General features: G+C 48.1%; 1 protein-coding gene across 3 annotated transcripts in view; it reads right to left on the bottom strand.

Annotated features, from left to right (window-relative positions):
- Positions 1 to 5,981: 5,981 nt before the first annotated feature.
- Positions 5,982 to 15,343, bottom strand: part of setd2 (SET domain containing 2, histone lysine methyltransferase) — a 125,492-nt gene continuing 116,130 nt past the window's right edge. For all 3 annotated transcript variants that reach the window (XM_055664695.1, XM_055664696.1, XM_055664697.1), the window contains 3 exons: positions 15,013 to 15,096; positions 11,821 to 11,922; positions 5,982 to 6,836 (listed from right to left, as the gene is read on the bottom strand). In XM_055664695.1, coding sequence (XP_055520670.1) covers positions 6,675 to 6,836; positions 11,821 to 11,922; positions 15,013 to 15,096 — 348 coding nt within the window. In that variant the 3' untranslated portion in view covers positions 5,982 to 6,674. The remainder of the gene's footprint in view (positions 6,837 to 11,820; positions 11,923 to 15,012; positions 15,097 to 15,343) is intronic.

Genomic DNA, 15,343 nt, shown 5'->3' with positions numbered 1-15,343 from the left:
GCAGGAACGGGGCACTGATTTTGGATGATCAGACATGATCGTATCGAATGGCGGTGCTGGCTGGAAGGGCCGAATGGCCTCTACTTCTGCAACTGTTTTTCTATGTTTTTATTTCTTTAAATGGATTCTCACTATCAGCCGTGGCCAGGATTGTTGGGATTCATCTCCGACAAAGAACAAGTCGGGTTTTATTAAAACCTGCTGTGGATTGGCAACTCTCAGCTTGGATTTCTGCTGAATTCCTTGCAGCAAATGTCAGACTGTTTTGGAAAGCAGATGTTGAGTAAGAAGAGAAGGAAAAAAAACTGGAGAGAAAAAAAAAGATCAAAGGCATGAATCATAACTTCAAGTAACCCTTGCTTCCCCCTCTCTCTCTACATCCCTCCCCCATTCTAATTCTCCGACCAGTCTGACTGTCCTCCTGATTACATTTTATCTTTACACGCCTCGTTGTCACCTTCCCCTCAGCTAACAGTCTATTCTACAATTTCCTTGTAACTTCGTCCCCTTTGATCTCTTGTTTTTACGCCTTACCCTTCCCTATCTCTGTGTCTCCCTCTCCCCTGACTCTCAGTCTGAAGAAGGGTCTCGACCCGAAACGTCACCCATTCCTTCTCTCCAGAGATGCTGCCCGTCCCGCTGAGTTACTGCAGCATCTTGTGTCTATAACCAGAGAGCTGGCTGCTTAAACTTCTGGCGGTTCGGCTTTTATCTGGAGTTTGTGGATCGCCCCGAATGCTCTAGGGAGGTTATGAATTTTATCACCCCTATTGTACTAAACCTCCCTGTTAGCAGTCGCTCCCAGCTCTAGAGCTGATCACACTGAATGTGTGTACAAAAAGCTGGAGTAACTCAGCGGGACAGGCAGCATCTCTGGAGCCACTAGGGGTGCTGCATTGAAGGCGCCTCTGCCTACAGTCTGTCCGTTTTTGTCCATCTTTTTGTAATTTTAGTTTGTCTAACCAATCTGTTTTGGGGATTCTTTAGTTTTTCTACGTGGGGGAAGCGGATGATTTGGAGGTCCAAGCCGTTGAGGTTGGCCTCCCGTTCTGACGTCGGAGTGCCAACATCCCGGTGAGCGGGCATGAGCGGCGAGCTGCCCGTAGCAGCGACTGCGGAGGGCTCCAGAGGCCCCGACCACGGGTGAACATCAGAGGAAGAGACTGACTTTGGTGCATTCCCTCACAGTGGGAAATGTTTGATTCTGCTGTGGGGGGATGTTTTATGTTGAACTCTATCGTGTGTTGTGTTCTCTATTTTATTGTATGGCTGGATGGTGGTCACATTTCACTCTGCCAACTGGCACATGTGACAAATAAATGTATCTTGTATCTTGGAGAGAAGGAATGGGTGACGTTTCGGATCGAGAGACTGAGTGTCGGGGGACAGGGAAACATGAGAAATAGACCGTGATGCAGAGAGATACAGAAAGATATGCAAAAAAGTCATGCTGACAAAGGAACCAGGCCACAGTTAGCTGTGTGCTAGGGGAAATCGAGTTACAATGAGGCTCAACAAGACGGCTTTGAAGCTGGTACAGCCTGGGTGGGCAAGATGAGATGGAGATAGAGGGGGATGCAAAGGTTAAGGGCCTGTCTCACTTGCCGATTTTTTCAGCGACTGCCGGCATCATTGACTGACGGATCAGGTCACCGCAAAATACGCAGCGTGATGACGTACAACGTTTTTTTTCAAGTGTCGCAACATTTTTATTGTCGCCGCTGGATTTAAAAATGTTCAAAATCTGATGCGACACTGATGTAACACCGGCAAAATTGGCAAGTGGGACAGGCCCTTTACTTGAAGTTAGAGAAATCATACCATCATCCGAAACGTCACCCATTCCTTCTCTCCAAGATACAAGATACATTTGTCACATGTGCCAGTTGGCAGAGTGAAATGTGATCACCATCCAGCCATACAATAAAATAGAGAACACAACACACGATAGAATTCAACATAAGCTGCCCAAAGCAAAATATGAGGTGCTGTTCCTCCAATTTACAAGCCAGCAGTATTAATATTAATCACCATCTATATCTCTCGTTTCTTTTTCCCCTGACTGCAGAAGGGTCTCGACCCGAATCGTCACCCATTCCTTCTCTCCAGAGATGCCGCCTGTCCCACTGAGTTACTCCAGCTTTTCGAGAGTCAAGTCCAGAGTGAAGAGAGTTGCGTTGGGGGACCAGGCCTCCCGTGTGACTTAGTCTAGTAGAACAGAAAATTGATCAAAGAGAACAGTACAACATTGGAACAGGCCATCCGACCCCAAATATCTGTGGAATTCTTTGCCACGGAAAGGAGGCCAAGTCAGCGGATATTTTTTAAGGCAGAGAGATTCTTGATTAGTGTGGGTGTCAGGGGCTATGGGGAGAAAGCAGGAGAATGGGGTTACGAGGGAGAAATAGATTGAACGACGTAGACTTGATGGGCCGAATGGCCAAATTCTACTCCCATCACTTAAGAACTGAACATGATGCCAAGACCATCACTTATCTGCCTACATGTGATCATATCCCTCCATTCCCGGTGTGTCTAAGTGTCTATATTTAAGAGGGAGTTAGATGTGGCCCTTGTGGCTAAAGGGATCAGGGGGTATTGAGAGAAGGCAGGTACAGGATACGGAGTTGGATGATCAGCCATGATCATATTGAATGGCGGTGCAGGCTCGAAGGGCCGAATGGCCTACTCCTGCACCTAATTTCTATGTCTCTTAAATACCACCGATAGACACAAAAGGCTGGGGTAACTCAGCGGGACAAGCAGCATCACTGGAGAGCAGGAATGGGTGACGTTTCGGGTCGAGACCCTTCTTCAGATTTAAATACCATTATCATTTCACCCTCCACGTCAGAAACTATGGCCTCACTGTACGCTCTTGGTATATTTTAATTTAGTAGTTTCCAGAGACCGCGCAGAACCAGGCCCTTCGGCCCACTGGGACCGTGCAGGTCAGCGATCCCCGCGTATTAACATTATCCTACACACACTTGCTCAGTTATTTTATTTAATTCACATGTTTAAGCAATAATGTTTTATTATTAATGTTTAACATTTTATGTGCCATTCCTAACTGTCACTGTATGTCATGTTGTGGGCGGAGCACCAAGGCAAATTCCCTGTATGTGAATACTTGGCCAATAAACTTATCCATTCATTCATACATTCATTCATTCTAGGGACAATTTTTACATTTACCATGGCAATTAACCTACAAACCATGTTCTCCACAGATGCTGCCTGATCCACTGAGTTACTCCAGCACTCTGTGAAACGTCACCTATCCATGTCCTCCAGAGATGCTGCCTGACCCGCTGAGTTACTCCAGCACTCTGTGAAATGTCACCTATCCATGTCCTCCAGAGATGCTGCCTGACCCGCTGAGTTACTCCAGCACTCTGTGAAACGTCACCTATCCATGTTCTCCACAGATGCTGCCTGACCCGCTGAGTTACTCCAGCACTCTGTGAAACGTCACCTATCCATGTTCTCCACAGATGCTGCCTGACCCGCTGAGTTACTCCAGCACTCTGTGAAACGTCACCTATCCATGTTCTCCACAGATGCTGCCTGACCCGCTGAGTTACTCCAGCACTTTACATCCACACGGTGGCCAGTTTAAAAGCACAGTTTAAAAATAAGGGGTCGGCCATTTAGGACTGAGATGAGGAAAAACCTTTTCACCCAGATAGTTATGAATCTGTGGAATTCTCTGCCACAGAAGGCAGTGGAGGCCGATTCACTGGATGTATTCAATAGTTATAGTTAGATAGATCTCTAAAGGCTAAGGCAGGGGTCCCAACCTTTTTCGTCCCGTTTACCCCTGGCATCTTTAATAGCACATAACAATGTTACTTCACTTATTTATGAACAACTAATGATGAACAGATGCCGGTATACCAGAACCAAACACAGTCAGTCAATGAGAAAAAAAATCTACAAATCCAGAATCAACAAATTTACCCCCTGGGTAGGTGGAATTTACCCCAGGTTGAGAACCTTCGGGCTAAGGGAATCAAGGGATATGGGGAGAAAGCAGGAACGGGGTACTGATTTTGGATGATCCAGCCATGATCATATTGAATGGCAGTGCTGGCTCGAAGGGCCAAATTGAATTGAATTGCCTTCCATCACAGTGAGGAGGTGCTTGTAGATTCACCGTGATGGATGTTTGTGTTAAATTGTGTTAAGTGTGTGTTTTGTTGCTTTTTTCTGTCATGGCTGCAAGGTACGAAATCTCGTTTGAACAGGTTTGAATGACAATAAAGGAAATTCTATTCAATTCAATGATCAGCCATGACCATATTGAATGTCGGTGCTGGCTCGAAGGGCCGAACTGCCTCCTGCAGCTATTTTCAAGATTCAAGAGAGTTTATTGTCATGTGTCCCTGATGGGACAATGAAATTCCTGCTTTGCTTCAGCACAACAGAACATAGTAGGCATTGACTACAGAACAGATCAGTGTGTCCATATACCATTATATACGTATATACACACACACACATTGTGTGTATTACGCAGCTCCTTGTTTCTACATAGAAGAATTGCGAATTGTGAAGCTGGAGGAAGGAATGTGGGCGGAAGGGGAGTGCGAAGGTTTGAAAAGGAAGACTCCAAAGCAGATTTCAAACAAGGTATATTTTTTTTTTACTTTTAAAAATACACAACATTCATCCCTGCAAATTTCCAGCTCCTAGCACCAAGTGAAATCTCTGCAAGTTGTAAATTTACAGATGCACAAGCCACTGAGCAGAGAGCACCCACTGAAACCAATTTTCCAGCAAGTCAGAGACTGTAGACATTCAGCAGCCGTTCCCATCCCCGCCTATCGGTGTCTGAACATCTCCTCGCGCGTCTGTTTCCCAAACGCTGCTTTGACCGTATCAGCATTACTCGAGGAATTGTTCCATTTTTAAAAAAAAATTCATCGTCTATAGTACAGAATCAAATTGCCTTTTGCAGTCTGGAGATTTCCTTCAAAGCTTTAACTACTGGCCACTAAATAATTCATGGGTTCCACTCCGCCACCCCCCCCCCCCCCCCCCCCCCCCCCCCCCCCCCCCCACCCCCCTTTCCTTAGTCGGGGGTTTTAATTGAATTAATAAATTAAAAAAACAAAAATCCGAGGTAAATCAAACACTTGTTTTTAAATAGCATATTGGGTCATGCAAGGGTTAATAAATGTGGGTGGGAACTGGCGGTAAGCAGGGACGGCCAAGTTCGGCCGCTCGTTCCAAAGTCAACCATGAGGGGGAAGGCTGTAGGAACGAGCATCAACTCCCACAATGGGTGCCGGGGGAGCTGGAAGCTCGCTCCCCCTCTCTGGTGGAAGTGGAAGTGGCCGCTGCTTTGGGTTGGGGTTGGGGGTGGGTGAGCGGTGGCCGTGGATTCTCAGTCGTGCCGTCTCCTGCTGGAGTGCTCAGAACCACGACTCCGCACGTTGCCGGGAGCAAAAAACGACAAGACCGCACCTTCTCGGAGTAAATCTGCCGTGGATGGCTCCCACTCCCCAGATCCCAGCTACCACCCCGGTCTCCGTGCCCAGAATCTCTCCCGATTTGGGGGGCAGGGTTTTTTTTGGGTGTCCCGTTATAAAGAAATGGCGGCTCTGGCGCTGTCTCTAGAGGCCATTAACGTGCGCGGAGGGGGGTGGGGACGGGGCTCTGGATTGTCAGTGCTGACAGCGTATTCGTCGGTCGGGGGGGTGGCATGCAGAGGGGGACATTGCTAGTCTCACGCAATCTCCTTCTGGCTGAAGACGGGAGGGTGAGGAAGGAGTGCGCAGAGGAAGAGAGTGACCGGGAGCCAAAAGCCACCTCGAGCATTTGCCAATTCCTCAACTCCAATTCCAAGGCAATATCCGCACCAACTCCACACCAGGGCCAGTGGAGAGGGTCCACGTTCCTGACCTGCCTCTCACCCGTTGCCTTTCGGGTTTTGAAAGGGGGGTGGGAAGAGAATTTAAAAGATGTTTTTGTTGTGTGTGTGCGCGCGTGCATGTGCGCGTGTGAGTGTGCGCGTTTAACCAGACACTTTACTTTAAGCTTTCTTTACTTAGTGAATTAACACCACCGCCTGCTCTCCAAACAGAAAAAAAACATCAACCTTTAAGTCAGTACTAGTCACAGATCATTTTTGCACAAGTTTTTAAAAAAACAAAAAAAAAAAAAACAGTTTTAAAACTTTTTTCCAAAACACTTATTGTCACAATTCTCTTTTTGCTGACATTAAATTGTGAGCAAAAAAAGTTTTTTTTAAACATTTTCTTTACATAAAAAAGTCCGTAAAAATTTAATACAGTAAAATGATTCTTTTTTTTTTTTAAAGCACGACAGCTTTTTTGTTTCTGACTGTCGGCGATATACTCAGGGCAAGTTGATCTCTAACCAATATTATAGTATTTACACAGTTAAAGAGGGAGAATGATGAAATTCATCCAGACCCCCACAACCTTTCCCCCTCAAAAATGTAATTCATCAGAGTGAATGGGGGGGAAGTTAACTACAAGTGGTTCTTGCTTTCTCAATATATTCACATATGCATTAAAACAGTATAATACAGATAGCTATGAGGAGATTGAGAAGCTCGGTATAGATTCACATGGTTTTTGCGCTAGGCTAGGGCACACCTGTGGGAGGGAGAACTCGGGGGTTGGAGGGGTGGGGTTCACTACTCAGTCGACGTCTGGTTCTTCCTTAGGCTTGTAAATGGCTCCAAATTTCTGCATGTACTTCTTGATGTACTCCTTGGTTTTATGCTTCACATTTTCATTGCACTCCAGGTCCTCGGGGTTTTTGCACTGCTTCAGCTCTTTGTTCATCACCCCGTGTGTCAGCTGTACGTGAGCGAGAGAGAGAGAGAGAGAGAATGAGCGAGAGATCAATAGACAATAGGTGCAGGAGCAGGCCATTCGGCCCCTCGAGCCAGTACCACCTTTCAATAGACAATAGGTGCAGGAGCAGGCCATTCGGCCCCTCGAGCCAGCACCGCCATTCAATGTGATCATGGCTGATCATCCCCAATCAGTACCCCGTTCCTGCCTTCTCCCCATATCCCCTGACTCCGCTATTTTTAAGAGCCCTATCTAGCTCCCTCTTGAAAGCATCCAGAAAACCTGCCTCCACCGCCCTCTGAGGCAGAGAATTCCACAGACTCACCACTCTCTGTGAGTAAAAGTGTTTCCTCATCTCCGTTCTAAATGGCTTACTCCTTATTCTTAAACTGTGGCCCCTGGTTCTGGACTCCCCCAACATTGGGAACATGTTTCCTGCCTCTAGAGTGTTCAATCCCTTAACAATCTTATATGTTTCAATGAGATAGAAATTAGGTGCAGGAGTAGATACCCTCTCATCCTTCTAAAGTCCAGAGTGTACAAGCCCAGCTGCTCCATTCTCTCAGCATATGACATTCCCACCATCCCGGGTATTAACCTTGTAAACCTACGCTGCACTCCCTCAATAGCAAGAATGTCCTTCCTCAAATTCGGGGACCAAAACTGCACACAATAGTCCAGGTGTGATCTCACTAGGGCCCTGTACAGCTGCAGAAGGACCTCTTTGCTCCTATATTCGTTTCCTCTTGTTATAAAGGCCAACATGCCATTCGCTTTCTTCACTGCCTGCTGTACCAGCATGCTTACTTTCATTGACCGATGAACAAGGACACCCAGATCCCGTTGTACTTTCCCTTTTCCCAACTTGACGCCATTTAGATAGTAATCTGCCTTCCTGTTTTTGCCACCAAAGTGAATAACCTCACATTTATCCACATTAAACTGCATCTGCCCACTCCCCCAACCTGTCCAAGTCACCCTGCATTCTCATAGCATCCTCCTCACAGTTCACACTGCCACCCAGCTTTGTGTCATCTGCAAATTTGCTAATGTTACTTTGAATCCCTTCATCCAAATCATTGATGTATATTGTAAATAGCTGCGGTCCCAGCACTGAGCTTTGCAGTACACCACTAGTCACTGCCTGCCATTCTGAAAGGGACCCGTTAATCCCTACTCTTTGTTTCCTGTCTGTTAACCAATTTTCTATCCATGTCAGCACTCTACCCCCAATACCATGTGCCCTAATTTTGCCCACTAATTTCCTATGTGGGTCCTTATCAAATGCTTTCTGAAAGTCCAGGTACACTACATCCACTGGCTCTCCCTTGTCCAATTTCCTAGTTACATCTTCAAAAAATTCCAGAAGATTAGTCAAGCATGATTTTCCCTTTGTAAATCCATGCTGACTCGGACCGATCCTGTTACTGCTATCCAAATGTGCCGCTATCTCATCTTTTATAATTGACTCCAGCATCTTCCCCACCACCGATGTCAGGCTAACTGGTCTATAATTCCCCGTTTTCTCTCTCCCGCCTTTCTTAAAAAGTGGGATAACATTAGCTACCCTCCAATCCACAGGAACTGATCCTGAGTCTATAGAACATTGGGAAATTATCACCAATGCATCCACGATTTCTAGAGCTACTTCCTTAAGTGCCCTGGGATGTAGACCATCAGGCCCTGGGGATTTATCAGCCTTCAGTCCCATCAGTCTATCCAACACCATTTCCTGCATAATGTGGATTTCCTTCAGTTCCTCCGTCATTCCCAGATCCTCTGGCCACTGCTATATCAGGAAGATTGTTTGTGTCTTCCTTAGTGAAGACAGATCCAAAGTACCTGTTCAACTCCTCTGCCATTTCCTTGTTCCCCATAATAAATTCACCTTTTTCGATCTTCAAGGGTCCAACTTTGGTCTTAACTAATTTCCTCTTCACATACCTATAGAAGCTTTTACTATCACTGTGATCAAGGCTGATCATCCCCAATCAGTACCCCGTTCCTGCCTTCTCCCCATATCCCCTGACTCCACAATCTTTACGAGCTCTATCTAACTCTCTCTTGAAAGCATCCAGAGAACCTGCCCCTCCACTGCCTTCTGAGGCAGAGAATTCCACAGATTCACAACTCTCTGGGTGGAAATGTTTTTCCTCATCTCTGTTCTAACTGGCCTACCCCTTATTCTTAAACTGTGGCCCCTGGTTCTGGACTCCCCCAACATCGGGAACATGTTTCCTGCCTCTAGCGTGTCCAATCTCTTAATAATGTTATATGCTTCAATAAGATCCCCTCTCATCCTTTGAGAACGAGGGAATGAGAGCACGCGAGAAGAGGCACTCGAGGGATGAGGAGACTTTAGAGATACAGCGTGAAACAGGCCCTTCGGCCCACCGAATCCATGCCAACCAGTGACCACCCCGTACACTAGCACTATCCTACAAACTAGGGACAATTTACAGAAGCCTATTAACCTACAAATCTGCACCTCTTTCGAATATGGGAGGAAACTAGAGCACTCGGAGAAAATAAACTTTAGACTTTAGAGATACAGGGTTTAAACCGGCACGCTGAATCCTCGCCGACCAGTGATCACCCCATACACTAACACTATCTTACACACACAAGGGACAATTTACAATTTTGCCTAAGCCAATTAACCTACAATACCCGCACGTCTTTGGAGTGTGGGAGGAAACTGGAGCAGCTGGAGAAAACCCACGCAGGTCACGGGGAGAAGGTACAAAGTCCGTACAGGCAGCACCCACAGTCAGTATCCAACCTGGGTCTCTGGCGCTGTGAGGCAGCAGCTCTACCGCTGCGCCACTGTGCTGCCCGATACAAATCTCTACGCCCCCGGTGAGGCCTCCATCACACCGATCACCGAGACCAAGCGGAGACAGCGTGAGCTCAGCCCGACAAGGCCTGCTGGATCTCCCGACTGCTAACCATTTTAATCCCCCTTCCCATTCCCACACTGACCTTTCTGTCCTGGGCCTTCTCCATTGTCAAAGTGGGGACACACACACACACACACACACACAAACTGGAGGAACAGCACCCCACCCTGAACTGATGGTATGAACTCTGAATTCTCCAATTTAGCCCGCTACGTCCTTTCTTTCTGTGGCCTCCCATTTCTCCCACCCTCCCAGTCACCCCACTTCTTTCCTCTGTACAATCATCTCCCATTTCCAAGAACAATGGCCCTTTCACCCCCCCGACCCCCTTCTGCACTATTCCACCTAGAGTCTCTCCCTCCAATTTTACACTGCATTCTGTCTTTTCCATATCTGGCATCTTTTTGTCTCCTTTTCACCTCCAGCCTCTGTCTCTTACTCCACCCATCTGCCCCTATCACCCCCCCACCCTCAACTGTATCCACCTATCACTTGCCAGGCTTTGCCCCACCCCCACCTCTTTTCCTGCTTTCTCCCCCCCCCCGACTAAAATCAGTCTGAAGATGGGCCCCTACCCAAAATACTTGGGCATTCATTGCCACAGACAGCTGCCAGTGGATATTCTTAAGGCAGATGTAGATAGGTTCTTGATTAGTGCTGGTGTCAGGGGGTTATGGGGAGAAGGCAGGAGAATGGGGTTGAGATAGATCAGACATGACTGAATGGCGGAGCAGACTTGATGGGCAGAATGGCCTAATTCTGCTCTCATCACGTATGAACCTATCGACCGCCCGTTACCTGCACACATGCTGCCTGACCCGCTGAGTTCTTCCAGCACTTTGTGTTTTGCTCGAGATTCCTAACAAACCATTTCACTGAACCGAGGTACATGTGACAATCGAGTGTCAATGAATGTTGGAGGAAACCAGAGCACCCGGAGGAAACCCACGCAGTCACAGGGAGAACGTGCAAACTCCACACAGGCAGTACTCGAGTTCAGTATTGAACCTAGGTCTCTGGCGCTGTGAGGCTGCGGCTCTTAAGTTCACAGTTTCTAGGAGCAGGAATGGGGTCATTCGGCCCATCAAGTCTACTCCACCATTCAATCATGGCTGATCTATCTCTCCTTCTCAACCCCATTCTCCTGCCTTCTCCCCATGACCTCTGACACCCGTACTAATCAAGAATCTATCTATCTCTGCCTTATTCCACTGACTTGGCCTCCACAGCCTTCTGCACCCGAGGAGGAAAGGCACAAAGTGCTGGAGTAACTCAGCAGGTCAGGCAGCATCTAGTCATAGAGTGATACAGTGTGAAAACAGGCCCAACTTTCCCAAACTGGCCAACATGTCCCAGCTACACTAGTTCCACCCGCCCGCGTTTGGTCCATATCCCTCCAAACCTGCCCTATCCATGTACCTATCTAACTGTTTCTTAAATGTTGGGAGAGTCCCAGCCTCAACTACCTCCTCTGGCAGCTTGTTCCATACACCCACCACCCTTTGTGTGAAAATGTTACCACTCGGATTCCTATTAAATCTTTTCCCCTTCACCTTAAACCCATGTCCTCTGGTCCTCGATTCCCCTACTCTGGGCAAGAGACTCTGTGCATCTATCTACCCGATCTATTCCTCTCACGGAGCAAAGCGAAGGGCCTGTCCCACTTACGAGACTTTTTCGGCGACTGCCGGCACTCGTCATAGGTTTTTGTTGAAAATCCAGCAGCGACCAGAAAGACGCTACGACTCGTTGGGCGACTGAGGAGACGACTCACGACCGTACTGGTGACACCCTGGCGACACAAGGCTGCACGGTTGTGAATAGTCGCCCAAAGAGTCGTACCTTGTTCTGGTCGTCGCTGGATTTTCAACATGTTGCGAATTTTTGGCGACCTGTAACGACCTATGACAGGTGCCGGCAAGTCACCGAAAAAGTCACGTAAGGGGGACAGGCCCATAATAGGTGACGTTTCGGGTCGAGACCCTTCTTCAGACTGAGTCTGAATCTAGTTTCACTGTGGTGCTGCCTGAGTTTCACTGACTGAATCAAAGTCTTCCACCTTGTTGCCCAACAAACTGCGCCGTTACCTTCCGAGCCAGGTGCTTAAAGTCCTCTGTTGCCACGATTCGTCCTAGTTTACAGTCAGGTTTCCGGTACGGATTCAGGCACAGGACGATGAACTGGGAGATCTGCAAGAGAAGGTAAGCGTTCAAACCAGACTGAAGAGAAAGAGCCCCCCCCCACCCCCTTCCCAGTCACTAAGCCTTCACAGTATTGGGTGGTGCAGCGGGCGGGTAGAGCTGCTGCCTCACAGCACCACACACCCAGGTTCCATCCCGACCTCGGGGGCTGTTTGTGTGGAGTTTGTGCGTTTAGTTTAGAATTTATTCATGAGATCATAAGTGATCGGAGCAGAATCAGGCCATTCGGCCCATCAAGTCATTCAATCTAACTCTCCCCCTCAGCCCCATTCTCCTGCCTTCTCCCCATAACACCTGACACCCGTACTAATCAGGAATCTATCAATCTCTGCCGTAAAAATATCCATCGACGTCCTCCACCGCCGTCTGTGGCAATGAATTACACAGATTCACCACCATCTGATTAAATAAATCTCTTCTCATCTCCTTCCTAAAGGAACGTCCTTTTATTCTGAGGCTTTGAGAAGGCAGGAACGAGGGGTACTGATTGGGGATGATGAGCCATGATCACATTGAATGGTGGTGCAGGCTCGAAGGGCCGAATGGCCTACTCCTGCACCTATTGTCTATTGTATACGACTGGTCCTAGACTCTCCCACTAGTGGAAACGTCCTCTCCACATCCACTCTATCCAAGCCTTTCACTATTCCAAAGGATGGAAACAGGCCCTTCGGCCCACTAAGTCCATGCCGGCCAACTGTTCACCAATAGTTCTATGTTATCCCATTTACTCCTATGTTATCACATCCACTCCCAACACACTAAGGGGAATTTACATAGGCCAATTAACCTACAAACCCGCACATCTTTGGAATGTGGGAGGAAACCAGAGTACCCGGATCAGGATCGTACCCAGTGGGTTGAGATACCTGCCCGGAAAGTCTGCCTCGGAGGTGGGCTATGGGAACAGATCTGCCAGCTCCGGCTGGACCGGTGCTCCAGAGCCCCGGCTGTAGGGGCCAAATTCCACCCGCTGATCGGCCGCGGAGGTCCCGATGAGGTGAAGATCGGTGGCCTCACCCAGCCTGACATTTACGGGGGGGAGGGGGATATCCGCAGGTGATTCCAAGTGCTCTCTCGTAAGCTTGTCCGGATTAAAGGAGATGCCAGACCTCCAGCTGCCGGAATAGCGACGGTGGACCCGCATAATTTTAGTTTAGAGATACAGCGCGCAAACAGGCCCTTCGGCCCACTGAGACTACACCGACCAGCGATCATCGCATATTAACATTATCCTACACATGCACTAGGGACAATTTTGACACTATACCAAGCCAATTAATAGACAATAGGTGCAGGAGGAGGCCATTCGGCCCTTCGAGCCAGCACTGCCATTCAATGTGTTCATGGCTGATCATCCCCAATCAGTACCCCGTTCCTGCCTTCTCCCCATATCCCCTGACTCCGCTATTTTTAAGAGCCCTATCAAGCTCTCTCTTGAAAGTATCCAGAAAACCGGCCTCCACCTGCCTCTGAGGCAGAGAATTCCACAGACTCACAACTCTCTGTGTTTCCTCGTCTCCGTTCTAAATGGCTCACCCCTTATTCTTAAACTGTGGCCCCTGGTTCTGGACTCCCCCAACATCGGGAACACGTTTCCTGCCTCTAGCGTGTCCAAACCCTTAATAATCTCATATGTTTCAATAAGATCCCCTCTCACCCTCTACTCCAGAGTGTACAAGCCCAGACGCTCCATTCTCTCAGTCCCGCCATCCCGGGGATTAACCAATTAACCTACAAACCTGTACGTCTTTGGAGCGTGGGAGGAAAGCGAAGATCTCGGAGAAAACCCACGCAGGTCATGGGGAGAATGTACAGACAGCGCCCCTAGTCGGGATCAACCACTGCGCCACCGTGCCATACCGTGAAGACTGGCTCTGGTTTGGAGAACGTAGACAGCGCCCCTAGTCGGGATCAACAACTGCGCCACCGTGCTATACCGTGAAGACTGGCTCTGGCTTGGTTTTGAATTAATGCCTGCTACTTCAACATAATTTTATAACCCCTGCATAATCCCCAACAATGATGGTGGAAAACATGCCTGCTACTTCAACATAATTTTATAACCCCTGCATAATCCCCAACAATGAGGGTGGAAAACATTTTTATAAAGCACTAAAATGATACTTGCAAAGTCCAGTTTTGAATCTAAGTCATTGGACATGAGGCGTAGTTATTTAGTGAGCAAATGCTGCAGCTATGCATGCAAGGAGAGCTCCGGTTTCCTCCCACACTCCAAAGACGCACAGGTTTGTAGGTTAATTGGATCTGGGTAAAATTGTAAATTGTCCCTAGTGTGTTGGGCAGTGCTAGTGTGCGGGGTGGATCGCTGGTCAGTATGAACTCGATGGGCCGAAGGGCTTGTCCACGCTGTATCTCTAACATCTATTGAGGGAGTGCAGCGTAGGTTTACAGGGTTAATTCCCGGGATGGCAGGACTGTCATATGCTGAGAGAATGGAGCGTCTGGGCTTGTACACTCTGGAGTTTAGAAGGATGAGAGGGGATCTCATTGAAACATATAAGATTGTTAAGGGCTTGGACATGCTAGAGGCAGGAAACATGTTCCCGATGTTGGGGGAGTCCAGAAGCAGGGGCCACAGTTTAAGAATAAGGAGAAAGCCATTTAGAACGGAGACGAGGAAACACTTTTTCTCACAGAGAGTTGTGAGTCTGTGGAATTCTCTGCCACAGAGGGCGGTGGAGGCAGGTTCTCTCGATGCTTTCAAGAGAGAGCTAGATAGGGCTCTTAAAAATAGCGGAAACAGGGGATATGGGGAGAAGGCAGGAACGGGGTACTGATTGGGGATGATCAGCCATGATCACATTGAATGGCTGTGCTGGCTCGAAGGGCCGAATGGCCTCCTCTCTGCACCTATTGCCTATTGTCTACCAGACAACGAGATAAATGACAGATTCTTTTTTTTTTTGGGATGTTTTGCAATAAAGGTTCACCAACTGAAAGAGTCGCAGGAAATTTCTCCTGAAGGAATACTTGGGAACACCAGGAAGCGTGGAGGGTGGAGGTGGGGACAGCGGAGAACGAGGGAGGGAGCGGATCCTCCCGCTGGGCACTTACCTCCTTCCTAAACATCTCTTTACTTCTCTTGGCGAGCTCGCTCGAAGTGTCCGCCTCTGCCGTTTTCGCCTTTATCTTGGATGACTGTAATGGGAAAACGAGCAAGGTTGGGTGACTTCTTCAGCGAAAACGCAGCGAGATAGATAAACGCAGCTCTAGGTGGATTGCACGGATTACACTGGAATCACACCAGGAACATCAAGTGGATATTTTTAAGGCAGCGATAGATAGATTCGTGATTAGTACGGGTGTCAAGAGGTCATGGGGAGAAGGCAGGAGAATGGGGTTGAGAGGGAGACATAGACAGTGAAGATTGGTTGTTGCATGTGAA

This window comes from Leucoraja erinacea, chromosome 43, assembly GCF_028641065.1.
Source record: "Leucoraja erinacea ecotype New England chromosome 43, Leri_hhj_1, whole genome shotgun sequence".
NCBI classification, from domain to species: domain Eukaryota; kingdom Metazoa; phylum Chordata; class Chondrichthyes; order Rajiformes; family Rajidae; genus Leucoraja; species Leucoraja erinaceus.
The sequence above is the reverse complement of the archived record's forward strand: the minus strand, read 5'-3'. Positions and strand labels throughout refer to the sequence as shown.